Source organism: Helicoverpa armigera, chromosome 1 (genome assembly GCF_030705265.1).
Source record: "Helicoverpa armigera isolate CAAS_96S chromosome 1, ASM3070526v1, whole genome shotgun sequence".
Classification (NCBI taxonomy): domain Eukaryota; kingdom Metazoa; phylum Arthropoda; class Insecta; order Lepidoptera; family Noctuidae; genus Helicoverpa; species Helicoverpa armigera.
Window position 1 is genome coordinate 12413255 of NC_087120.1, and position 26931 is coordinate 12440185.

Below are 26931 nucleotides of genomic sequence, written 5' to 3' on the forward strand. Positions count from 1 at the left end.
TATTTCAACGTTAAAAATAAATGTTAATGATGAAAAATATCATATTTTCTGCGGAATAGCATTATAGATGTCGTACCGACGCTGTCGGGTCGTATCATCCGCCGTGTCGCGAATGTGTGTACTAAAATAGTTCCTCAAACATTTTTCATTAAATCGCCTACGTCTTTATGTTTATTTCTACGTTCTGGTCACATGTTACTCTAATAAATGTGTTCCTGAATTTTAATGTAATAACGCGTGTACTGGCAAGTACGTGTAAGATTTACACGTGTATGCTAGCATGTGCGTTTGTCACTACCAGTATTAAAAAAAAATCTTTCATCAACCGGCTGTATGTCGGAACGCAGATATACGAGAGATACAATTGATTTTCTATTGTTCTATAATTAGTGACACACAAGCGGTTAAACCATAACCGATTGGAAAGCCCGAACTAAAACATAAGTTGACTTGACTTTTAGGGACGAAATCGTCTACTACGCAGCTAATCCTTCAGGGTCGACAAGATACACCGGCCTTGGTCAATCGCAACCGAATAATTGCACATAATATTTGCGAATGCCATCGCATAGTGTGTGTCGTAAAACTCGTCATAAGATAAAATACACCGATCGCTGCCCGCCCAGTTACAATTATTTTGTCGCGACAGTAACTGTAGATATTTTTTGTGTAAGTATGAATCATAATCTGTTCGTGTTTATATCGAGAATTCTTTACTTACTGACACATTCCAGATATATCTAAAAATACATTTTGAAACAAAACATCACTTTATAAGTCGCAATCAGTGACTTGATTTAACTGCACAATTCGCCTCTCGCCCTCTCTTCCATTTTTGGAAATTTATTTTTAGGAAAACGTTTATTTTTTCCGTTTGAGTAAAAGTAGTTGACGCCCCACTTGACCGGCCGGACGCCCGAGCGACAGCAAGACTTTTTTCAAAGATTTTTTGAGAATTATGTTTCCTCTTAAATACTTCGGAATCCAAGCCATGACTACCCAACTAGCAAAATTCTCCTATAGCAATTGACTAATAAGATTACACGCCTTATAGAAATCTAGTAGATGCATTAACTTAGGCCACTGATCCTGCTAAAGCATCTTTTAAGATGATTTGCACTACAAGTACTTTCGACCGTATAGTTTAGTTTTATAAATGTCAATAGCATTATTTTACACGACTCTTACTAGAGCAGTCAGTCAGGATCAGTCTTATAAATGCAAGTTATAAAAGTTATTAGCAAAGTGTGACTTTTGATCCGATAATCGCATTTAGTAAGATTGTTTTATCTTGTTAACGTCTTGTTTCATTCTTCTATAAGACATGCACTTCCTATAAATGCCACAGATAAAGCTGCTAGAGGTAAAGATATTATAGAACAATTTTATCTTAGTCGTGACCCTTAACGGATTCTTAGCAGCAAGCTAGCATAGCCTCTGACTTTTATAAGTAAGGAACCTTGAAACTTAAATATGGTGGCGTAGGTATGTCATGTAAGCGTCTTAACTTAGATTAAAAAGTCATATAAAGGTTCTGATAAATGCAATGTAATGGCGCCCTATGTAGGACAGGTATTTATTAATTTATTACTGAATTAACAAATAATGAAAATGTTAAATTTTGAAGGCGTATGAAGATATGTTTATTATCGTCTAACATTTAATCAATAAAATTATTTTCGCAAGTGTTGTAGGCACTCTTTACGAAACAGGCACACGACAAATGTTACATAATGACAAACCTTATTATAATGTGACTTTACTTATATTTTGAAAATAAAAGAGGATTCAATATCATGCACAAGCACAGTACAATGAATTAACGAAAAAAGAACGAATGATCGACTGAATGAATCTGCTAATGATATTACGCTGATCACTGTAGGACCAATTACTCTAGTAGCGGCACGCGCCAGATCATAAAAGGACCAATCGCTCTTTTTGGATGCATTTACCGGATTTTTATAGGTCAAATATGTTTTGTTAAAGCACTTGATAAGGTAATTATAAAATCAAATAGCACTTTACCGGATTATAACAAAGCGACTATAGGGCGAAATAGTCCAATAAACTGCGCCCAAATGCGGCTATATTATCGTTTACAGGATTTCTATAGGATTAAAAAATACGTGCTCCTAGGATAATTACAGGGCTACATTTTGCTACTTGGGTACGGAGTAACCAATTCTAACTCTCTCCGGCGAACACTCAAATAATAATCCCATTAATTGGCTGATATTATTATCACTACTGTTTGATTGGCGAAATATCAATTAAGTAGATTGACTAAATATTAATCTTTCTATTACTAAGCGAGCACACAGAGTATGCTTATTTGTTTACTTATGTACCTACTTACCTAGAAATTGGCTCAATGTAAAATTGAAAAGGAAAACTACGTCATCGTGTATTTTCAGAAAGAGTAGAGTTCTCCTCGAAAATTTTCAGAACTTCAAATCAGCATTTTCACTCATTTAGTCACTGTAAACATAGGTATAACTCGACTCGGTTTTTCAACAGTAGGTTGATCAAGTATTCCTTACAAAAACTACTAAAAGAGCACGAAGTATTTTCATTTGCGTCTCAATTAAAGATCCGGAAGGCTGGGAATGTCTTCTGAATGTTCAGTTGATTTAATAAAAGGAGTGTTATTAGATCTCCAGCTGCAATATTGGTGAAATAAATCAACTCGCCCTGATCCCAACGGCAGATTATTTTAAGCGCCAACTAAGTTTATTTGACTTACGGACACCAGTTATAATGGCTTGATCCTCAACTTTTGCAGTAGTTTTAAAGTATCAACAAATTATGAATACCACTTCAGCAAGATTTTAATCCAGTTAAAGTGGTTCGAATTTAACTTGAAACGTTGGAAGACTTTTTGATGGATTTAAAATTAAAATACTTCAGATTCTGGATTGCTTTGTTTTGCAGTGCTTTCAGTTATATTATTTCGGAAGATAACAATTAATTAAGTTTTTCGTTAAAAGTACTGTTATAGTGTCGGCTGGTTATTTAATCCTTTTGCCACAAGCCCAAGTGTTTAAAAATCCACAACAGTTTGGCATGCAATTGTAACAACTGCTTCGAAACAGAAAACTGGGAACGACGCGGCGACGGCTTAACGTGTATTCCTACGGGGGTTTTGAAAACTGCCAGGCTCCGGGCTGTATTTGAAAATTGTAAAAACCCACGATGCGATTTCAGCCAGACTCGGCAATGTATCTGAGAGCGAGTGCGCGGTCTCGCTAACGACCACTTGAACAACGAGACAGGTACAACAAGACACTGTGGAACCACAGGTAGGTTAAATAATATTAGAGTTATGCAAACTCAAAAATTTTAAATATTAGAATTATGGACAGTGATTGACATAATTTATTTCCTACTAAGAAGTAAAAAAAACATGGGAAAGTGAGCGTATGATTCGCCAGCCAAGGGATCCAAACGTATTTATAGTTACGAAATCATATATTTCTATGTATGTTGTAGGTATGCGGCAGAAAACATAATAAACTACAGTTTGCAATGTGCACATTGGGCCCTTTCGTATGATATCCTAATTGGTAGTAGCCCTATTGTCAAACAACCTTTTATAAAAATAAAGACTCCTATTTTATAACATTTAATTACAAATAAGTAATTAAACTCAAAGATGACTCTAGCTCAGACTTGCGATGCATTTATATCGTATGTAGATATATTCCTTATCTTTTATATCTTATCACACTTTTAACATAACCCAGTTATTAGTGGGACAATTCTTAACATTATCTTGATGTACCGGACACTCACTTTACAGTTTAGAAGAAACAGATTTAGAATTTAGACGCGGATCAAACGTGAGAAATATAAGACGTCAGTACAGATGTAAGATTTTCCCTTTTCCAGACCATTAACATCTTGAGGTCATGACCTTATACTAAACCGAAGTTGAATTAAAATCTAGCTTTGGAGAGTCACGCGCCGGTTTCGCCTTCAACGTTCGTTTCCTGGTATTAAATCTAAAATAAACCTTTTCCTATTCCAGTTACCAACCTGAGATATTCGACAAAGAATATGTCAAGTTGCTTCTACATCTACGGTAACATTAATATTATGAACAGCAAAGCTTTGCTATCTTTTTAGTTTGTCTATACTAGTATTATAAAGAGGAAAACTTTGTTTGTTTGGTTGTAATGGATAAACTAAAAAACTACTGGACCAATTTTAAATATTCTTTCACCATTGGAAAGCTATATTATCTGCGAGTAACATAGGCTATATTTTATCCCGGCGCGGGCAGTAGTTCCCACGGGACGCGGGTGAAACCGCGGGAAAACGGCTAGTAAATAATAAACACAACAAAAACTACTAGATTTCACCGCTAGAAAGCTTTTTTGAGAACAGTAAGGTCATATGAATATGGCACAACGGTCACTCGAAGAAAGCACACACAGATAGCTTACAGTGCTTTCTCGCTTCACTGGCGGATATTTCACGCGTAGACACGCGACACATTCCGATTAGAAAAAATTCGCGCGATATTTAATTCGCCCGTGCGATCCCATCGTTATAGCACGAAAAAACCGCTAGTGTGAAAGCGCTGTTAGTAACTAATGGAGCTTAAACAGCGCAGCGGTCAATTAAATAGTAATTGATCTATTATATCAGCTTAGCCTGTTATCAGTCTAGCAAGTAATAGGCTATATTAGCTGTCTAATCTATAGGGCAATGCGTGACACTGCGACGTCACTTCATCAACCCCATGTCAGTGAAATTGATAACAAAACTTATAAAAACTCTTAACTTCCACTAGGTAATGGTTTCATCCATGGGAATAAACTACTTCCAGTTTATATTTATATCTTGATTAAAAGTACCCTTTATTCTAATGCTAATTTAAGTTAACTGGTTTCAGCATTTTGCACGTGAAGAAGGAGAGAGACACACACAAACTAACGCCTTTATAATATTAGTGTGATTCTAATAAAGCCATTGTTAACTTTCTGTGGTGGTATATTAAATGAAGTTTACGGTCGTTTACGTCGACTTTGTTAGTTTGAGTCTAGACACGGTTTGCAGAGATCAATTTATTCGCATTGTTAGATAGATATTATGAAGGACCAAAACGAGTGCTGCAGTATGTGGTGTCCGATTTTGAATTTGTTTATCCAACCACAATTGCTTTAACCAATATTGAGATATACTTGATAAAATTAATTACACTTAAAGGTTTAATGAAAAATGAAGGTGGGAACCCGTACGTGGAAAGTCTGGAGTATGTCATGAACTAGGCTATTAATAATCTATGTTTACTTTGGGTCTAGATTGTGTGTACTTAGGTAAGGAGTATTCAAGTATTATTAAGCCCCGTCGATAAAATTAGCTCACACAATTTTCACCGTTTTGTTCGATTAATAATAAATTTCAGAGGACACTCTTTGTCGAGTAGCCAACAAACAAGCAACGTTTTGATGACACTATTATAAGTACCATTTATTAGCAGGTGTACAGAGTAAAGTACATAAAGCTGGTTCATGTTTGCAAAACTATGAAGGAACTTAATAACTGCACCATACTGATTTATTGGGAAGTGTTTGGTGTGCAGAAGTGATGAAGTTCAGTAGAAGCTCAACTAATTACCATCTGACATATCTTTAGCTATTCCTCAAATAAATCTGATACTCGACGACAATCACAACGACAACGAGACCGACGGCAACAATTATACCCATAGCTACAATAATAGGTATATAGATTTAAATCAGGTTTAAGTATTTTGTAATAACGCGTGAACCTGACAGTACGGAGAACTGCGCTCTTGCAGCTGAAGTAGCTGCGAAAATCTCAGGCGTAAATATGTAAACCATCATAATGGGAAATTAGATTCCGATTGTTTCAAAATTATATGTTTGAACCGTTTGGCTGTGAAGATCCATGGGGCTTACACCGGCTTCCCACGGTGCGTGTTTTCGCGGACGCACGCCGACGGACGCCGACCAGCACGCACGACGCACCGTGGGAATGGCCTCGTGCGTGGTCGTTTGCAACGTCTGCAGCGGTGCGCCGGTATCCGTCGCGAGGCGGTAACTTCAAAGGTGCGGACAGGGATTTTATGTCATTCGTTAATTTTCTACCGTGATCCCACTGCCATGTGTGACAAAACACAAAATAAATAAAATTAGATATAATATATCTAATTCAAATGTTAATGTAAGTGTATATAGACATATTAAGTCGTTAAACGACTTTTGTTGTATGCTGATATCCACCAGCGCCGTGGTTTCTTTTTACTTTTACTACTCGTAGATCGCATAATTTGGTACTTGTTAATTAATATCACAGCCGCTGCTGCAGCGACGACACGTTCTCTTTCACTTTGCATTTTGAAATGAAGTTATAAAAGATCTGCACAGACCGACACGCACCGACACGCACCGTTGGAAGAGCCCTGTCCGTGTGCGTTGCCGTCCGTGAGCGTCGGCTGAGGTGCGTGAGGATCCGCAGAATCACGCACCGTGGGAACCAGGCTTTAGGTGTCGAGTTTGCTAGGGAAGTATAGCAATGTTTAAGTAACGTAACCAAAACATTTAACAAAGATCAGAGTGTAGGTATCAAAAGTTCGAATGCAGCCAACCTTTTGGGCACGATCCCGGTCGACGGTGCGGGTGAATATTAATTTTGATGCATACACAGTCTGACAACATTTTCATCTTTGACAAATAGCGTTCTGTCAAGGCTGTAGTGACATTGGTAATCATCAAAGACATTTGGTCATCATTGCCTCCAAAAAGTTTTATGATAGAAATTGAATACAATGTTCGATTTTGGGTTGCAAACGTGAACACCGTTGTTGCATTATAGTCATTTCCATTAAAAGTTCGCTGCTGCAGTACAATACAGCAGTTAATTTTGGTCAAAAGTAACATTAATAACACTAGTATACTAAAAAACCTCCTTTACAAAAACCTCGTAGACTAACAAGATACAAACAAAAAAAAAGTTTAAGTATTAAAACCTTCTTTTCAATGATGGATGATTGAGTTTCCATATCTGACAGCACTATTCTTTATGGCTGTCAAGCCGTATTTTTTCCGACTGAAAATCTTAACCCGTCAAGCGTAATGTCGGATTTCGATGTGCTTTTCAAAATTTAATAATTTCTATAGCCATTTCTACAAAAATGACAAACTTTTAGAATCAAAAATGTATACATTAAAAAAATGAGTCATAACACCCAAAATACTAATTAACTAATAGCCTCCACATTAACAGTTTTATACCATCTTCAGCGCCATGACAAATCCAAAGGACGTTAGTATTTTTTTCAGTTTATTTTGCATTCCAATTGCAAAACTTTACATCCAGATTTTGACGTGAATATTTTTAATCCTGTCACTTAGGATCCCGAATACGACGAGTGGTGTGATCCAGATAATCCACGTATAATCAAATATGACGATATATTAGCTGCGTCACGTCGTATTGAAGGCCAGATTGTTAAAACACCATGTATGGTAAGTATTTTTATCTGACTTCCAGTGTGACCAAAAGTAGATTCTCAATGCGCCGTCTCTGTTTTACATTCACCGCGAATACCTAAGATGCTTAAACCGCCTTGGACATTACCGCCAAATAAAAAAGCTTTTGTTTAATTGCCTTATTAGTTTGTAATTGTTCGATAGATGTAATAAACTTTTTTTAAAAAAATCTCATGGCCAGCTAGCACCCCGATGGTTAGCAGCATCGATCATACCGAATCATACCGTTTACATTGAATAATAAAAATAGTAATTTTGTTGACTGAAGAAATTTAAGTATACACCCTGATTTAGATTTGCCTGTATTGACTATTTTTGGCATAAATTTTAACAATTTCTCAATTTTTCATACAGAGAGCTCATATGTCGAAAAGACTTGGAATGGAATTATATCTGAAAGAGGAATTCCTTCAGGCCACGGGATGGTAATATATTTTAATGATTTATAATATTCCTATGGTTTGATAAATTATATACTGAGACTCCTCTGAGTCTATGCGGATGGGCACCGTCAACAGCAAAGTCATAGAAAGGTTCTGGTTGCCTGCAAAAATAGCGGTATTCCCCTTGTAATCAAATCCCAATAAACATTTTTTATCAAAATAATAAAAATAAGACCAGGAGCTCAATCTGTACTCGAGAATTCTCTGCAGACTTGTGAGGACGTTTTTGGTCTTTTTTGGATGTGTATTTATCAAAATACTGTCTCAGTTGAGAATTCTTCCCTGGCATCATTCAAGTGTATAAAGATATTTCATATGTATGTGTTATAGCTTTAAAGAACGCGGAGTGAGAAACACGTTATTATTACTAAACGAAGAACAAAAAAAATATGGTGTAGCTGCAGCCAGCACCGGTAACCATGCTGGGGCTCTCGCATATCACTCCGCTCAGATGGGCATACCTAGCATGGTCGTCATGCCTATACATGCCCCGATCACCAAAATAAATAAGGCCGAAAGATCTGGAGGAAAGATAGTGTTACATGGCGCTAGTATGGCTGAGGCTAAACATTATGCCATGACAATGGCGAAGGAGAAGAAAATGATGTACATTAACGGGTAAGTCACCTTTCCTGAACTATGCACTTTAGGATATCTAATAAACGCACAAATGACGCTGCTAGATCCAGCTCCCGAAGCTTGGTATTTTGCGAAAACGCTCATTGTATGACTCGATTGCAGTACGGAGATATTTATGCAGGTTAGCGAGAGTGCGGGCGAAACCGTGGGGCACTGCTTTTATTTGTCTATCAAATACCTTATATTAATTCTGATGGACATAGTTTGATATGGTGACTTCATATTGTAGGTACTCGACTTTGACACCGTATTATTTTGCAGCTACGATCATCCAAATGTCATAGAAGGTCAGGGTACCATTGGTATAGAGGTAATAGAACAGGTGCCTAACGTGGATGCCATTCTAGTACCATGCGGAGGAGGCAGTCTGCTAGCTGGGACAGCCATCGCTATAAAACATCTAAAGCCCGACTGCGAAGTTTATGTAAGTTTCACTTTAATGTGCAAAGTACTTTTAGTCGCCTAATCCCTTATTCATCGGACACCTCTCATTGCAGGGTGTGGTAACAGATAAAACATACAGTATGGTAGAGGCTCTTAAGAAGAATGAACGCGTCACTATTCCACTGGAACCATCGATAGCCGATGGACTAGCAGTGAACAAAGTTGGTGCCAACACGTTCCACAACATGAGGGGGTTTGTCGACAAAATGGTAATTAGTTCAAACTTCGTAATGTAGCTTATACATCAGTATATTTATGCGCGTAAAGTAGTTCTCTTGACGAGGGGTGGAACCCAGGGCGAAAGCTGGTATTACATATTTTAACCGATCCTGTCAAAAAGTTGTAATACGAGCAATCTTAATAATTTTTAGGTTGTAGTCCGGGAGGACTGGGTGGCTCGAGCTATTATGCATGTGATTGAAGAAGAAAAGGTAGTTATAGAGGGAGCCGCAGCCGTGGGCATTGCAGCTATTATGGCCGGCTTGTTCCCACACTTAAAAGGCAAAACGTAAGTGTTACTTTACTAATAGCAAATGAACATCGCCAAAAAGAACGACACCCAACTTCTCAAAGCTTTTATGTGCTGGCGTGTGTTTGATTACACCACACAGACTAATGAAACTCAAAATTTCAGAGTGGTGGCAGTCTGCTCTGGGGGTAACATTGATGCAACAACTCTTACGCGTGCGCTGGAACGAGGTATGGCAGCGGAGGGGCGACTAGTGAAGTTCAAGGTGACGGTGTCGGACCGACCCGGAGGCCTAGCCGAATTGTGCAGTATGCTTGCAAGCCTCGGCGTCACCATGCGGGACTGTGTGCCTGAACGAGCCTGGGTCAAAGGAGATGTTTTCAGTGTTCAAGTAAGTACAAGTTTAATAAACTGGCTCTTTCCGGACGGCTACCCGAACCGTGGGGCAAAAACCAGCATATTTTAACTTTGTATCTTCTATAGAACCCGACTTCATAAGAGTTAAGTCCAATCTAAACATCGTTTGGCTCGGTCGGTCCGTGGACGGGTGACTATCTTATCATGACGAGTTATTTTGTGTTTTTGTGGGAAGACACGATAAAGTTTTGGGTCCCGGCTGTCAATTGAACATCTTTGGCAGTCGTTACGGGTAGTTAGAAGCCAGAAAGTCTGATAATCAGGCATATCAAGGGATATCGGGTTGCCCAGGTAACTGGGTTGAGGGGGCAGACAGGTAGTCGCTCTATGTAATCAGCTGCATTCGATTATACTGGAAGCTGACACCAACATAGTTGGGAAAAGATAAAGGTTGGCAGATTATGATGATCAATCTGACTTCATTATGGTGGCAAGAGAAAGCTGTTTAGCTTACAGAATTTAATAACTTATTCGAATTACTCCTACTTTGCAGTTGAAAGTGATTGTTGAAACCAGAGGTTGGGATCATACAAAAGAACTGGTAGAGGCAATCAAAAAACACTACAAAGAATACTTCTTCCAAGAAATGGAGAGGTCCGATGCATCAGGGGGCGCTGGACGCGGACCTTGCCACAACTCAGCATGCATGCAGTAATAATTAGCCGTAAATCAATTTACTATTAAGTGTCATATCATAGCAATATTACGCTTATGATTTCACGAAGGTTTGTTTTATTTATTTTCGTACTAACAACTAGATCGTAAAAACATGAGCTCTGTGTGATTGAAGAAATAACAATTTCTTCAATGAACGAATTATGGTTGCCAGTTTCAAGTCGCGTTTACACTAATTAAGGTTTTCTTTATTCAAGAAATACGATTTGACGACTTTTATAAAAATAGACTGTTATTTTTCATCAAACTTAAAAATGTCTGATTATACTTTTTTTTTCGTAAAATACTAGTAATTAAAAGCCACACGCTAAACAGCATATTAATACTCGTAGTATAATTACTGCTACTGATAGTACTAAATTTGACAATAAAATAATTGCTTTATTACCTAATTAGTTCACGAATACACGGTCAAGATTTAATCAATCGCTACCATTTTATATTGGTATCTGTACACGGCGCTATCTCGTCAAATCGTAACAAGTGTAACAGCTCATAGACTTAGTAAAGCAAGGCTGATGGGTATCGATAAATGTTATTGATAACGATTGTTATCAACCAGTTGATACGTAATCGGTGCACACTTTTAAGATTCCATGTGAATGTTTATATATTTTGGGTTCCGTATTATGTCATGTCAACGTTCTTCTGCATACGGGTCGACGGTTTATGTCTTCTTCCATACTCTCCATTATCACTTCTCTATCTGTAGTAAACAAGTAACGTTCATTCCCTTATCATCTTCTATGTAGGTAGACAATCATTAGTTCATCTTTCACACGTTCATGCTGAAAATCTTCCTAACATTCAAATATGAGCCAGCCCAGAGTTCTTTGTTTTCTATAGTTAGTCGTGATGGCAACATAGGCTCGTCAAAGTACGATGTATTGTTGTGAATTATTTTCTACTTAGAAATAAGTAAATAGTAAATACAGTTTATTTTATTTCAAGAGAGACACTTTTGCAACAGTTGATATAACTTAAAATAAACTGATTTGAATACCTTGTATCATCGATAAAAGACACGATAAACAGATTAGCTGGTTATTAATATTTCTTCCGGTGGTATGAGTTATCTTGGTTTTATGTTAGCCACCTTACCAAGCAATATGAACCTAAGTGGTTGACCTTATAAGGTAAGTAAAAGATAAAACTATAATTTATAGGACGAGGTCATACTCCGAGCAATAAGCGATTAGTTAGTAAATATAGCGGATTTTACAAAGTAAGTAGGTACGTCGCCTCAAATGGTTTTAAATACTAGGTCACAGCGGCGACCGTTTACGGCGAACGAAGGTGTGATCTATGGAGCGAGTAATTAAACTCTATTGACTATATCATATATTCATTAGGTTACCTGTAAGTTAGTTTTTAATCGATGGTATGTTGAAAGAATAATTTTATAACATTTGACGCTTCCGTCCCTGTCTCTGGCGATAATATAAAATAAATAATGCACAAATTTTCAAGCGGTCTTCATTAACAAAACCTAATTAGTTACAATGGGTTTACATGCAGGTACCCGCTGACCGCCAGTACCTTAACAGTTTCAAGAAGGATTTTCCTCAGGGTTTCTACAGTTTCCTAGAAACTTGCAGACTTTTGTGCCAATATGCACAATTCATGTCCATATTTGCTTCATGAAAATTCAAATGCAAATACGTACAGCACAGTAACAGAAAATGTGAATCAAAATAAAATATTTCTGCATAAATAACGAACGTAAATATTTAAATGAAGTTTTCAGTGATTGCCTTTCCATTCAATATAGTTAATTTAAGTAATTCCGAATAGATACGTTTCGAAAATGAAAAAAAAAACTTAATTGAATAGCCAACATGTACATAAGTGTTTTTTTTGTAACTGCTATAGTTACCTACATTTTATGAATTCAATTGTCTTTATGGTGCCTCTTCGACATCTATTTCCAGGCTTGGTACAATTATGAATTATGCATGCATAATATATGAACGTGATTCAGAATATTATGCATCTTACATCAATAAAACTATTTATAAGGCTGATAGATTCAAGTGTAAGTACGGTTCAAATCATGCGGAAGGTGTAGAGAATTATTTGTAAAATGTAAAATTTCTATCCGGAGCCAAGTACAAATACAGAGATATGCATGCATTTCAGCGGAGGAGAGAAAATTCATACACACGTAGGGATTCCGGGATTCCAACTGAAAATTGCAGTATCTGAGAAAAATTCATCCTGGAATGCTTGGGTGCCGAGAAGGATGTAGCACACCGTCTTGCACCCCTCTCACCCCCTTGGTATGACCCCTCGCTTGAATGCCTTATTTGAGTTTCCATTTAAGATGTAACGCTACAAGATTATGTGAATAGTGAAGATTCAATCACATGAAAAGTTAAATATGATCTGACCAGTCATACAGAAATTTTCAGCTCTTTGAGGTATCACTGACACGAGGTGATGTTAAATCTTCATCCTCATTTTTTCTATACCTACCGTCTTTTAGATCATGTGCTTTCCCAGTCATCCACATTCAGACTCAGAATCTCGCTTATAACAAATCAATTACACTTGTAAAATACTAGATACAACTGGTTAAGATGTGCAAATCAATTTAATACGTATGTAATTACTTTCGTTGTTATTTATACCATGCTCTCGACGAACTAATGAGTAGGTACCACAAGCCACGACCTTCTAAGAGCAGTTCACAGATAAGCGATTGTTGAGAGCCAATTAATGCTCGTGGTGAGTACAGTTCAGCCTATTTATGTTGCGATTATCTTTAGTTGCAGCAAATAAAAATATTGATAAAATAAGAACCTGTGTGACTGACTGATCAACAAAAATATTCCTAAACGAAGCAGTCGGATGAAAAATTTTAGAAATCTATTGATGTCATTGGAAGCTCACAGTTCGCAACGTGCTCTAGACTATCTCCAAGTCTGGTGAGGTATGTAGCAACGTATGTATCTATGTAATTAGAGAAATAGTTGATAATGGTTTTCTTGAAGTAAGCAGCGACTCAGTTAATAAGAAACCTACAAGTCGCACGGTTCTAATATTTACAGCCGCATTAGGGCTTTTGAAATCGTAGAATTAATAGAGTAATGTGCACTTATTCTAAGTAATTGTTGGCGTAAAGGCTTATCAAATGCAGCGTTGAAATTGATACCGGAGATTTGTCTGTTTCGGGGTGTTTGGATGAACATGCTGTTACAGCTTTTAGTCGAGGAGCCTCAAAAGCATGTTAAGCTGATTGCGGCTTAGCTAAGTAACAAAGGGACGCATCGATAGGTCAGTGCGGTAGCTGTAAGTCCATGGATCGGTGAACATGTTTGGAACACATAGGAACGCCCTGCGAGCGTTTGTTGCCCGTGGTACTACCAATAGTACTACCAGTAGTACCACGGGCAATTTTTTCTTCCCGTAGTACTACCAAGCGGTCTGGTAGTACCACGGGCAAGAAAAAACTACCCGTGGTACTACTGTCAATATTATAGGTTTTTTTCAACCCTTTTGTTGTCACAGTTGATATTGTCATCCTAGTTGATCCTAGAAAGAGAATTGAAATATATATTGTTTTGAATGTGGATATATTTTGGTACTATTTCATAAATAGATCTGGTAGTTGTGAAATTTTTCATTGCTCAAAATTGACAAGAGTCAAAAACACTTAGTTTTTTTTTCACAAATAAGAATTGAATACCTTGATCTCGTGGGATGTACTTGATGTATTTTATGCTATCCTGGTACTTGGTGAGCATTTCCGTCGGGAAATTGGAATACTCAGGTAAGTTTGCTGTCCTGGTACACGGGGAGATTAGTTGCATCGAAATTCCGAGATTGGTATAGTCACCGGCACGGATATTGAGCTCTCGGCGGAAGAGTGGGGATCGCTTTGCGCACTGTACACATAAGGCAATAAACAAATAAATCGCTTCTGCGCAGGTGAAGGTCAGGGCTCAATATCCGTGCCGATAACTATAGGCTCACTTTTTAACTCCGGTTTAATTCCGGTGATTGATGAAAATAAGAAAAAATATGTAAGAAAGAGTCACCTACTCCAAGATAAATAACAAATTTAATAAATAAGAAATTTATTTGAGACTAGCTGTTGCCCGCGACTTCGTCTGCGTGGGCAATATAGAATTTTCGTTTATTTAATCGTTCATTGCTCAACCCCCGTAGGTGATAGCGTGATAATATATAGCCTATGTGTTAAATCGGCCCCCAGGTAATAGTCATGCAAAATTTGATTTAAATCCATGCAGTACTTTTTGAGTTTATCCGGGACAAACATACAGACAAACAGATAAACAGACATACAGACAAAAATTCTAAAAACTACATATTTGGGTTCAGAATCGATTATGGATCACCCTCCCAGTATTCTTTAAAAAAAATATTCAATGTACAGTTTTGACTTTCCTATCATTTTATTATATGTATAGAAGAGCACCAGTTGCAAAGTGTGCCATTTGAGAAGTGTACTAGTTGCGAAGTGCACCATTTGAGCATGATGTACAAGTTGAGAAGTGCACCAAATGCGTCAAACCCAATGATTCTTTCACTGTTACGAAGCTACACTCTCTGCGTTGAACGCAAAGTACGTTTTATCTGAAGTTTCCCCGGACGAGGTGATTAGTCAAAAACTAATTTACAGAATACGACCGAACCAAAATAGTAAAGTACTAGGACAGCATAACTTATATGATCATAATATATGTAATGTACTCAATGCTCAATGCTTTCGATAATTTTACACTTTTTACACTACCTACTTTATTTACCTTTTTTTTTACCTTAAAGTATTGCTACTTAATATTAAACGTAATATTCAATTCTTATAGTGAAAAAAAAACTAAGTGTTTTTGACTCTTGTCGATTTTGAGCAATGAAAAATTTCACAACTACCAGATCTATTTATGAAATAGTACCGAAATATATCCACATCCAAAAAAATATATATTTCAGTTCTCTTTCTAGGATGACCATATCAACTGTGACAACAAAAGGGTTGAAAAAAACCTATAATATTGACAGTAGTACCACGGGTAGTTTTTTCTTGCCCGTGGTACTACCAGACCGCTTGGTAGTACTACGGGAAGAAAAAATTGCCCGTGGTACTACTGGTAGTACTATTGGTAGTACCACGGGCAACAAACGCCTGCGAGCTCCAGATGGCACGTACGCTGTACAGCCCTCAATCCGGAATTTAATCCCTCTCCATCGTATACGGAGAGTGTCGAAACAGATTGCATCTACAAACACGTCTGTATACCACTAAAAGTCCTTTGCAGGTAGGGCTGCCATCCGTCCGGGTTTCCCCGGATTTGTCCTCGTTTGGAGGCCGTCCGGGGGCCGTCCGGGCGGGGTTTCAAGAAGTGTCCGGGGAAAACCCGGACATTTTTCATAGGGCCATCTTAACCTATGGTGCCTAGGTATGCGAATTACCCGGGCGCCTAATAATGCAGAAGTCGAAGTGTCCCAAAACTCCAAAATTTTCGCGCTCGCTTCGCTCGCGGCTTCTTTTCTTAACACATTTTTTTTTACGTTTAGCTACTTTAATATTCAAAAAATTTTGCGCTCGCTTCGCTTGCGGCTTCTTCACTTTGCGGATTTTTTTAGGTGCTTTAGTGACCCAAAACTCAAAAATTTTCGCGCTCGCTGCGCTCGCGACAACTTCACTTTAAAGTTGTTTGTATTTTTCAAAATTTTTTTGTCTAACCTATCAAGAAGGTAACTCCTAGTTTCCATATGAGCTTTCTTAATTATGACCTTCGAAATACATTAAGTCACAATCTTTCAATACTAGGTACTACATGAGCTAGAGAGGCCCTGACTTTTCATGTAAGGAAGGACCTCATTGAATTTAAGTAATATGGTAATATTAAAAATTAGGTCTTGTTTTGTTAAACAAAAAAAATCGGACTCGTCCGGGGAAAAAATGCTATTTACGCCAAATGTCCGGGTTTTTTTAAATATTTGTCCGGGTTTGGCGAAATTCGAAATGGCAGCCCTATTTGCAGGCCCTTTACCTTTGAAATTGTGCACTATGTACGAAATTCTGGAGAGTACACCAGAGAATTGACATGGAGGATACTTTTTATCCCGGTGCGAGAAGGTGAAACAGTCGGCGGAAACTTGTTGTTAATAAATTGGCAAAGCTAATAATCCTACTAATCTGGGTAACGTTTACTGACGATACTGTGTGTGTGCTTCTACTATAAGTACGAATTACCCAAGAATTCTGCATGCATCGCCATCCACTTAATGCATCTCAGCGTACGGCTATTAATTCCGCACTGTGTCCATACTACAACATGATACGATTCGATATGAACCCTACTTGCCCCGCCAGCTAAGATAACAAGTCATAAATAAATAGGTGATAGTTTAAACATCAACTGGACAGGGGAACTTGATATCTGTTAACTATGTATAGGTGTTATATACAATGACTACCGGAAAACATCCTGCTCAGTATATTATTGATTTTATAGTTTCTATACGTCATAAGTCATATTAATACGTGAGGCGAAGTGAACAATGCATACGCTTCTTGCACTTCGGAAAGCAACTTCCACGAATGAACTAAGATACAAGGAACATAGTTTTGCTGTTGTAGTACAACTAATAAAGCTGATTGAGTAGTGGAAGTTACAAGACGGTGCACTTGTTAAGGTAGGATTCCACCTGTGTGCAGCACTTTGGCGCACAAGAATGTTTCTTCTGGTCGACTCGGTCTTGCAAACTTTGCGTGCGAACATTTCTAAGGTGCCCACAAAAACACGAACTTTGTGTGCGAACCCATGTTTTGTGGCGTACAAAATTTTGCTTGCGAACAAATGTGAGCGAACAGTCATGGCGGAATCTCGTCATTATGCCGTGTGAAGGAATCTTTATACATAACGATGATACATAGGATAAGTGTTTTATAAGACGTCACGATTTGCCCTGTTAGGAAACTAGAACCATTTATCTAAATGCAATGCATTCAAGAATATTTATAGTTCGGAATACCATTATTTCACGTTCATTTAACGGCCCGTGATACACTGATAGCGATAGGAAATATGATGATGAATGTTCGCGTTCCTGTTTTACACACGTGGTTAATTTAGGAGTGTTTGAACTTTACTAATATATACCCACCTAAGCAAATTAGATGGGCTTTTTTTAAACGCTAATAATCATATAACAAAACGTAGTACCTACGTTTCTGTGAAACAAATCTACAAGGTATGTACTCTAGAAACTACCTAATCATCCCTTTACAACTATTCATTCAAATCTCAACATTTCATCAAAGTCACTGTGCAGTCATATTTCTGACTTTAGTTATCCCTGGCAATCTAGTCATCTCTATCGATTATAACGTAAACAATTTTGCATGTAATTAAAAAAGTAGCAGGAAACCGAAACCGAACTACGTCACTCACACATAATTAGTTTTGTACAATTATAAAGTTATTTACAGTTGGTAAACTAACCGATATCGACGTGAACCGCGATTGTTATGCATGTAAGGGACAACCGTTTTCCGACGGTAAAGTTAACTTTGTCCTTCAGCACCCATAACATATTTTTGTAATTACTTTTGCACCTGGTACAGTCAGAGTCAAAAACGTTGACACTCAGAGTATTCAAATAAATGGACGGAATCAAAATGACAATAATATCGGTACAGAGTTTCCTTATTATTGTCAACAGTCTAGTCCCTTAAAGTTCGAGATATTTTCAATTAATTTGTACAGTTAAAATGTCATCTGTGGAGATCAAAGGGGAGGCCTATGTTCAGCAGTGGACGTCCTATGGCTGAGATGATGATGATGATAGATATGCTCATTTAAACCGTCTTATATTTTTAGACGTGAAAGAGAGAATCCGACTCACGCTTTAACTTTTTTTTATTCAATAAAACCAAAAAAATATTCCAGAGTATTATAAGAGTCAACAACTATTAACAAATTGTTTTTCTCTCGCAGCACATCTGCGCGATCTGACAATTATAGCTATACAATGATCAATAAATAAATTGTTCGGTCAATCGAATTGAACCGCGCTTCGTGACCTATTACAACGATATTTCATTTTGTATTATGACGCAAGGCTCACTTCAGTTGAATGCACTTACGATCCTCCTGAAAATAAGAGAAATTAATAAACTTAATAGTTCAATGGATCTCAAAGGTGCTGATGTTTGCACTCTGATCTCCATAACTAAATTCAATAAGAGAGGATCGTATCTTTGAAATTCATTTTGTCAATAAGAAAACTAACGCTGTCAATTTCGTTTTGGACCTTAATGACTCTTGATTATCTCAACGATGTTTTTAAAACTTAAGCTGATTATGAGCAAGATAATTTAATGAGCTGACTCCTTGAGCTATTTATATTTCAATTCAAAGCTGAGTATTGGAGTTGAACAACCTTGTTATATGGGAATCATTCTTAAAATAGTAAAATTCGATATTGGTGGAAGATCCTTCCAGAGTTTTTTTTCATACGCCTTCATTTCGAGGTGTTGGGGCTCATGTCGTAGGAGTAATGGAGCGTTCTATATCAGCGGCTTAATTTGACGATAGATTGAATACCAAGAAGCAAATTCAGAGAACTTTTTTATAGCGTGACCGAAAACTGATAGAGCAAAGCTTAGCCGATATAATACAGTAATTGACAGTAGTGCCTATAGTTATAATAATGTATTTATATAAAGATGTTGTTGTCGCAAAGCCGACTGTCCCGAGAACACCGGAGAATCGATTGCATACTAACTTGTGCAGGACTTGAAAGCCCCTAAATAACACTGCTGGATCATATACAAACATTATAAGAATTTGTTATGGCACAGTGTTAACAACGATTAACGCAAGCGCCATGAATAGGCAGGCCATTAAGCCATACTGGTTGATGTTCTGTAGTGAAAGCGAAGAGGGAGCGCCGCGGAACTTTGAAAATCGCACCATCATAAATAAGATATTATGAAAATTCTACAAGAGACTCGTAAACCGTGTTCATTGACACATTTTGCGTCATACTTATTAGTCGGCAATGTTAAGTAGACTCGAAAGTACATACGTCACGAAGAAAAAAATAGGAGTGTGTCAAAAGCTAAAAAAATTCAAGTCATACGCAAAATGCTTGATAAGCTCATGAGCTTTTACGTTTCAAAAGACAACTGACAATATGATTTTATACTAATCCCAAAAAAATAATAGCTAGTGAGAAACAATGTTTCTGCTCAATATTTTAATTTATACATGAAGTGGGGTTTGGCTAATTTGATCACGTCATTAGCTGTTGCATTCATAAATAGCTAGCACTTTTGATTGACCAGTTTACGAAGAATGACATAAGATGAAGTTTTGGGGCTTTAGATACACATGAAATGATGATTATATCATTTGTACTTACTGGTTTCTTCCTCAGCATCGTCTGAGAGGTCTGAAGATTTATCTTCGATTTTCTGCAAAAGAAGAAAATAGTATATTTCATATGTCTTTTATTACTCGTCGTGATCTAGTAAGGACTTTGCGTGTGTGTTCAAAATTGAAATATACCATAGCAACACATGAGATAAGGATTAATTCATTACGATCTATTTGGCTGTATGAATAGTAACTAAACTATACATAAGTTTAGATTATTGTAAGCCCCAAAACAGGCAATAAGTATGTACAATATAATAGTTTAGAATAAATTAGCATTTAATGAGAATCTCCTTTGTTTATTATTATATCGCTACGTTATGGCTAACAAACCTTGACTCGGTTAAGACTTGAGGATGTTTTAAACAAAACGCTTAGCTATGGTTAAATATTTATAAATATAGATAAAAGTGCCAAAAGTGAATGTAGTTACTAAGATAATTCTTCCAAAAAATAATATTACCACTGAAATAATGACAATATTTCCTTAATAATTCGACTTCATTTTAATGCTTATGCTCTTTCTATTTTGACGTACATAGAACATATCCTACATATATTTAAAGGAAGATACCACCCATGCACACATAAACACTTGAACTATGAATTTCAGCTTAAGACTACAAAGCTTGCGAAAATATAATATAACGACTGCCGCATATGCACTTTTATCTCCAGGTACAGTCAGTTCGCAAATTATATCTAGTGGGAAATACATCAACCACGCGACTTCAGAATGTCTGCGCTGTGGATGCGGTTAAAGCGCCTATACCCGCGAGTACTTATCTCCTTTTTTCATTTTTATCGGTTAGAATTCCGCGGCGACTATGAGTGCTGTCAAGGGTTCTAGAGACCGGGAAAAGAGAGAAGTTAAAATCATCATACTTAAAGCACTATTGAAAATAATTAAAATATTTGTTGTAGGTATTACAATATTTGCTTGACTTACAAATTGATTCTGAAAATCTAGTCGCCCGATTTGAAGACTTAAAGTGAAACTACGAAAATCCCAGTATTATATTCAAATAACACGCCGATTCATGTTAATAAAAAGAAAATATTAATTTTCATAAAAGGCTTCTTTACTTCATCGGCCTACCCGTGTCCCCGAAATATAAATATTAGGTGTTAGCTTAACTCTGACTACACGTGTCAAATTTTTATCTTGATTATTATTTTAGGATGCCTTACGTGGTCGCATTGTTGTGGATAATACATGCACTGTACTGTGACTAGACAGTATCTGATAAACGTGGAGACATACAGTCTCATAGTTGCGATAAGAGAACAACGCCGCTTTTGTCACGGTGATGCAGACGCACTGATAATTTATTTTAAATGGATGAATAGAAAATCCCTCTAAAAATGATTATCCCTCTTAGCTCAGTCGAAAAGGAATTGTTGCACAAAAGGTTATTTAGATTTAGAACATAATAGCCAAGCACAAACATGCAGCCGACATTTTCATTTCTCCATCAATTGTTGTAACATAGAATACCTATTGTCAGGCAAAGCTTTCGCAAAGCGTCACTCAGATATGTGAGTCTCATACTAGGATATTTTCGAAAAATGTAGAAAACACCGTACAAATATATGTATAAATGTATCTACGTTCAAATGTCGCCGCAAGCGGGCTTTCTAGAGGACCCGAAAGCAATGTCGGTACACAGTTGAAAGTTTACCAATTTGCTGGACTCCGAGAGATATTAATAATGAACGAGAAATTGATATTAAACTTAAAGCCAACCAAGGCGTCCAAGAGTTCAATATGGTCATCGCAATAATCGATTACTTATATAAAAATTCGATTAAATAAATAAATTGCTATTAAATAGTAAAAATGCGAAACTATTATACATTTACGGTTATTAACAGAACTGAACGTGACGGGGTTTGTAAATAAGGACACTTTCCATGAAGTAGTTAAATATTGACGCGAGTTGAACCGCGTAAAATAAATGCTATTTAATATTTTTGTAGCGTAGATATTATTAATTATACTGTAGGGGATTATGTTGCAATATTGTTGTGGATTAGTGTTCTGATTTTATTATTCCAGGTATTGTCAGTTTTAATCGGTTAAATTCAATTATGTGGTATTTAACATTTATCAATTTTGATCACCGCAAAATCTGATTTATTTTTAACGTAGTTGTGAATTTTTAAAGAGTAACTTGTTGGTAACCACATTAGTATTTTCTTCATTCACGCATTAACGTAAAGATACGCAATTCATATTGTTACTGCGATGTTTGTAATGCAGGAAAGTATTAAAAATAACTAAATTGAAATATAACATTTTACTTAATCGATTCCCAGAGACTTCTAGCATCGGTAACCAGCCAGGGTTAAAATCGAACCACTTGTCTTCGCACTCTCCGATTTGATTAGATGCTTTCAGTAGCCAGTGATGTATGATATGGCAAACCAGTGAAGCGAGTGTCACAGGACGTATACGATGGTGCAGGGCATCGAAGCATGCATTTAGCATTTCAGATCACCGACCTCTATTCCAGATTGCGTATGTGACAATTATTGCGGTCCTAATACCGCTGAGGCACGTACGACCCATCACCCGAAGGTGGAAGATTAACGAGTTCTTTAAGGCCGTGTTCAAGTCAAGCTGATTGTCGGAAGCCGAATTTGATCAAGCTGTGAGCTCAGTGTAAACGTGAAAATAAATCATAATCGGCCGCCAAATGTCAGCGTCTACGCATAGCGTATTAACTCGGTTAGATGTGAACGGAAAAGTGAAAATACAATATAAGTAAACTGCGCTCTCTTTCGGCGTCTGATAGTCATTTCACATACAGTCTAAGTTTTGGGCTTGCCAAACTAACCGAAGTTAATAATATTGACTTCGGATTATAACTAGAGGCCTGCATGCACGAACATGGATCTTTTAGCACTGCGTTGACCCATATGACAAGTCTTGTTCAACAATAGAACGGAAATGCAGTGAGCTGCACATAAGATTGAAGCTAGCAGAAGACAGCCTAAGGATGCACACCCATTGTAGACTCGCGAGACGGAAATAGGCGTCTCCGCGACAAGTTGCCGTTGATAAATTTCATTATCATACGTTCTATTTCTCACAGCCGTTCCAATTGAAATAGTTTTAAGCTTGATCGTTCTACGTTCTGGTTACTGTCGTAGGGATTTTTAAATAAATGTTTTTAACATTATTTCAGAGCACCACAAACACCAGAGCCTTTTAACCTGGCATGGTTAAAAGCTAATATCTAAAATGCCTTCCAAATAAATGAGTTACTGCTGGGCAGTACCTAGTTATGTCAAGCAGGAAGCATTTACCGCTTCATTATAACAAAGACGATGTTTTCACGAAGAAACATTTTTCCAGAGTCAGGACCTCAGAGATCAGGGTAAGTTGAAGTTAACAAGTCAAGAGTTTTGGTTCTAATTGCTAGTTTTAGTAAAGAGATAAGTAGTTGAAACTTCAGCAACTTGAGCAATTATAACTTATTTGCAATGCAAGCAGAATTTAGAACTGCAATGTCTGAACCGTAGTTAGTTCACCACCAGTCTTTGGAATAAGCGTTAATTACCATGGCGTTTGTCTTGGAATTGAACCTGCACTCTCGTACTTGTGAGGCTGGTGTTCTAACAACTAAGCCCCCATGACTTCATTTCATTACCGTTACCATATTCACCAGCAACTGATATGGGTAACCTTCCGCTAACGTTGTGTTGAGGTAGGTTACTTCTGACATATTTACACACATATTCGCATTTTCTGCGTTCGTTCATGGCAGGGCGCCTAGCATTATGTGAAGACATGTTACACGTGTCTTAATTATCTTTCAAATAAATAACATAAATTAATTTGCTCAAGGCGTTTCTTCGGATATTGTAAATAAGGAACTTATTCATGTTGGCATGTATTGTACTATGTTTTGTGAATGTTGGCCTCACTGTTATGAATAAGAGCTGTCAAGTCCGCAATAAATAAATCAATTAAGAAACGACATAATAAAGTAGTCTCGTTTTAGATCTATACGCCTATTGTTTAATTATATGGCTTATGGTTCGGCTCATGCTGATGGCTGTGACTGTCATCGTAACGAGAACGAAATATTGATTTTAGATCGATATTGATTTTAGATCGATATTGATTTCATTCCTTCAGGGAATTATTTGATTGCATAACTGGGCAAAATTAACACGGTTATGGAAACATCGGGTTTACCAATAACCGAGTCCCGACTACTCCCGACGCAATTGCAGCCGAAATAAACTGTGAGCGTCAGTGTTACATTATTGAATGTTAAGCTTCAATGTAGGTTCGGAATTTCGGACCCAGTTACCGTGTTGAGATGGTTTTCAATTGTATTATAAGGATATTCATATCTTTTGCTTCTTATTTTCCATCTATGCATCTTACTGTTACAAGTTCATTTATTGAACTAATTAAGTTCTAAAACAATAATGGTTAATTATTGTAATAGGTATGTTGTATTTGCAGTAAAGTAATTAATACACATGCAGGTCCAAGCATACAAATTTTGATACTGTAAATACTCAAAATGTACTTAAATAAAAAAAGATGGTTTGATTGATTTGTGTTAAAAAGAATAGATTAATAATCCTACTGATTTTTAGACCCTTACAATGTTATTTGACAAAAGAGGTCAGCCGAAATGTCTCAATCCGTAATTCGATAGAAGTCGGTAGCAAGAAGGTTTTCATTCCTGGATTTGAAAACAAGCTACGAAACTGTTTATAAAATATTGTTTACTCTGTATTGCAATGTTATCGAATAGTTTTGATTGAATGCAGATGATTAGCGTTCGTGCAATTTATTTGGTTTAATAGTTATTCAACTTTTGGCGTCATAAAGACGTTGTAAGTGCTCGTTAGTCATAGATTGGAGATCTACGGAACTGTAACTTGCCGTTTTAACAAACAGGTTAACGGCTGACTCTAGCCCTTTATGTTGGAGAATACCTACTCAGCGGTTATTCAAGAATTTGACGTTGTGTCTTAAAAGGCAGAATATTTACTTACTACAAATTAAATACCCATTCTCTTCTAAGCTATAAACCTAGGTTAGTAGCACGTCGGTACCTATGCTCACACGCATTGAATACCCCGTCATTTTGTAAAGGCAAACCACATATGACTAGCTTAGGGTTATGTCGATTTAGTTTTGTTATGTGATACAAATAAATTAACCTGCTAGGTATTTTCCTCGTTTGACAGGACTATGAATCTATCTATCTAATTGGCTTAATGATATTATCTTGATTTTATTTATGAACGCTAACGTGTTGTAACATCTAATGTTACAATTAGGGAATAAGTTCTAAGCTTCAGGTCTATCATTTAAAACCTGAATATGATGTAGGACCTCATTGCTATCAAGAACATTTTTTTATAGCACCTGTTACGAAATACTGGTAATAATGACAGGTACCACTATACTGACATTTGAAATAGGGTTACATTTTCAATAGATTTAATTGAAAACTGACGCCGCTTTAATCTAAAATCGTGACAAGTGGCATAATACATGATGGACTGGTGCAATAGCATAATTTTTTTATAATTAAATCTAGAAAATCTAGATGCTCTCTAGTAGGTATATTAATTTTAAAATTACGCTTTAAGGCTCGAGCAGACCGGATGCGTATGCGTAACCACGCGCGTAGTCACGCGCGTAGTTACGGCGTAACCATGAGTTGTAATGTATGGAAATGTATGAGACAGGCCACTTGCGTAACGACGCGCGTGTCTACGTTACGCAAGCGGTGTGGCCTGTCTCATACATTTCCATACATTACAACTCATGGTTACGCCGTAACTACGCGCGTGACTACGCGCGTGGTTACGCATACGCATCCGGTCTGCTCGAGCCTTTAATGAGAATATCATTATAAATAACAAAATATTATTATTTTCTGACAAATATTTACCAACATCAAGAAACTAACATTAATTTGAAGTTCTTTGTTTGACTAAACATTTGAATTTCAGATTTTTATTTTATGGCTGTTTAGATGAGGGCCTTTGTCAGAATGTCAAGTTGTTTTCTCTTTGAAAAACGTCATTTGGCATACATGACATACAACATCATTTAGGCATAGTCAATACAGGTCTTGGCTGTATGTTTATAATATCCTTGCACTTGGCTCAGGCATTTCTTCTGCCTCAAATGTAGTGACAAACTTACTACCTATGACAATAAATTAAACCAGTTTGCCAATTTATGATCCTCATCACCTCTACTCATCATGTAGAAAGGAGATATCCCTATATTAATATTGGAATGCTTATTACATATTTTCAATAAGCTATTCTTTAATACCATTTTTTTAAGTATCAATGCTGATGATAATATTATGTTTAGGAATAAGTATTTTCCTCTATTACTAAATGGTCATAGAGGATAGGTGCTTGTAGGTAAGTATTAAGTTTGACACCTATTAAGATATACAGAGACTTTGGTATTTGCTTTCATTTTTCAAAATTGGCCCTAATATAGTTATTTTTTCAGTTGATTTATGCCATTAAGGTTTTATAATTGGGATGTGACTATTTTTAATTATATGAACAATGAAAATGATAATAATTTTGTGAGTTTTGTGGCCATTTCTTCATAATTAACAATTGTCAAAGCCGTTGAACTATTGATTTAAGAATGAGATCTGTATTTTCTGTATTTAAGTAGAAAATTAATAAATAGGTAATTTGAGTTTTTTTGGCATTATTTTTTGCTAGAGGAATTCAACTCGTGGTCGGCAGTACAATTTTCAAACATATGACCATTACAATATTATTTTTGAACAGCGTGTTAAGTTAAATTCTTGATCAAGACAGTCCAAAAAGGTTTGTATCATTGTGTTGTTGACACCATTATAAAAATGTAATTATGTATTAAGATTCTATGT

General features: G+C 36.7%; 2 protein-coding genes across 7 annotated transcripts in view; one reads left to right on the top strand and one right to left on the bottom strand.

The window, feature by feature from the left end:
- Positions 1–26931, bottom strand: part of LOC110376623 (dual specificity calcium/calmodulin-dependent 3',5'-cyclic nucleotide phosphodiesterase 1A) — a 98848-nt gene that overhangs the window by 70119 nt on the left and 1798 nt on the right. For all 6 annotated transcript variants that reach the window (XM_021335177.3, XM_049840245.2, XM_021335175.3 and 3 more), the window contains exon 2: positions 20010–20061. In XM_021335177.3, the coding sequence (XP_021190852.3) occupies positions 20010–20061 (52 nt within the window). The remainder of the gene's footprint in view (positions 1–20009; positions 20062–26931) is intronic.
- LOC110376624 (L-threonine ammonia-lyase) lies at positions 7065–10656 on the top strand. Its single transcript, XM_021335178.3, has 9 exons — positions 7065–7296; positions 7386–7499; positions 7878–7948; positions 8297–8584; positions 8867–9029; positions 9103–9258; positions 9421–9557; positions 9684–9909; positions 10429–10656. Exons 1-9 carry the CDS (start codon positions 7279–7281, stop codon positions 10588–10590), a joined length of 1335 nt encoding a protein of 444 aa, XP_021190853.2. The 5' UTR covers positions 7065–7278; the 3' UTR covers positions 10591–10656.

What these genes read in the sequence shown, in the direction of transcription:
- LOC110376624 (XM_021335178.3), top strand. An exon ending in TTCCTTCAGGCCACGGGATG is followed by an intron (nt 7,949 to 8,296) that starts GTAATATATTTT and finishes TATGTGTTATAG; the next exon opens with CTTTAAAGAACGCGGAGTGA. An exon ending in AGCCCGACTGCGAAGTTTAT is followed by an intron (nt 9,030 to 9,102) that starts GTAAGTTTCACT and finishes CTCTCATTGCAG; the next exon opens with GGTGTGGTAACAGATAAAAC.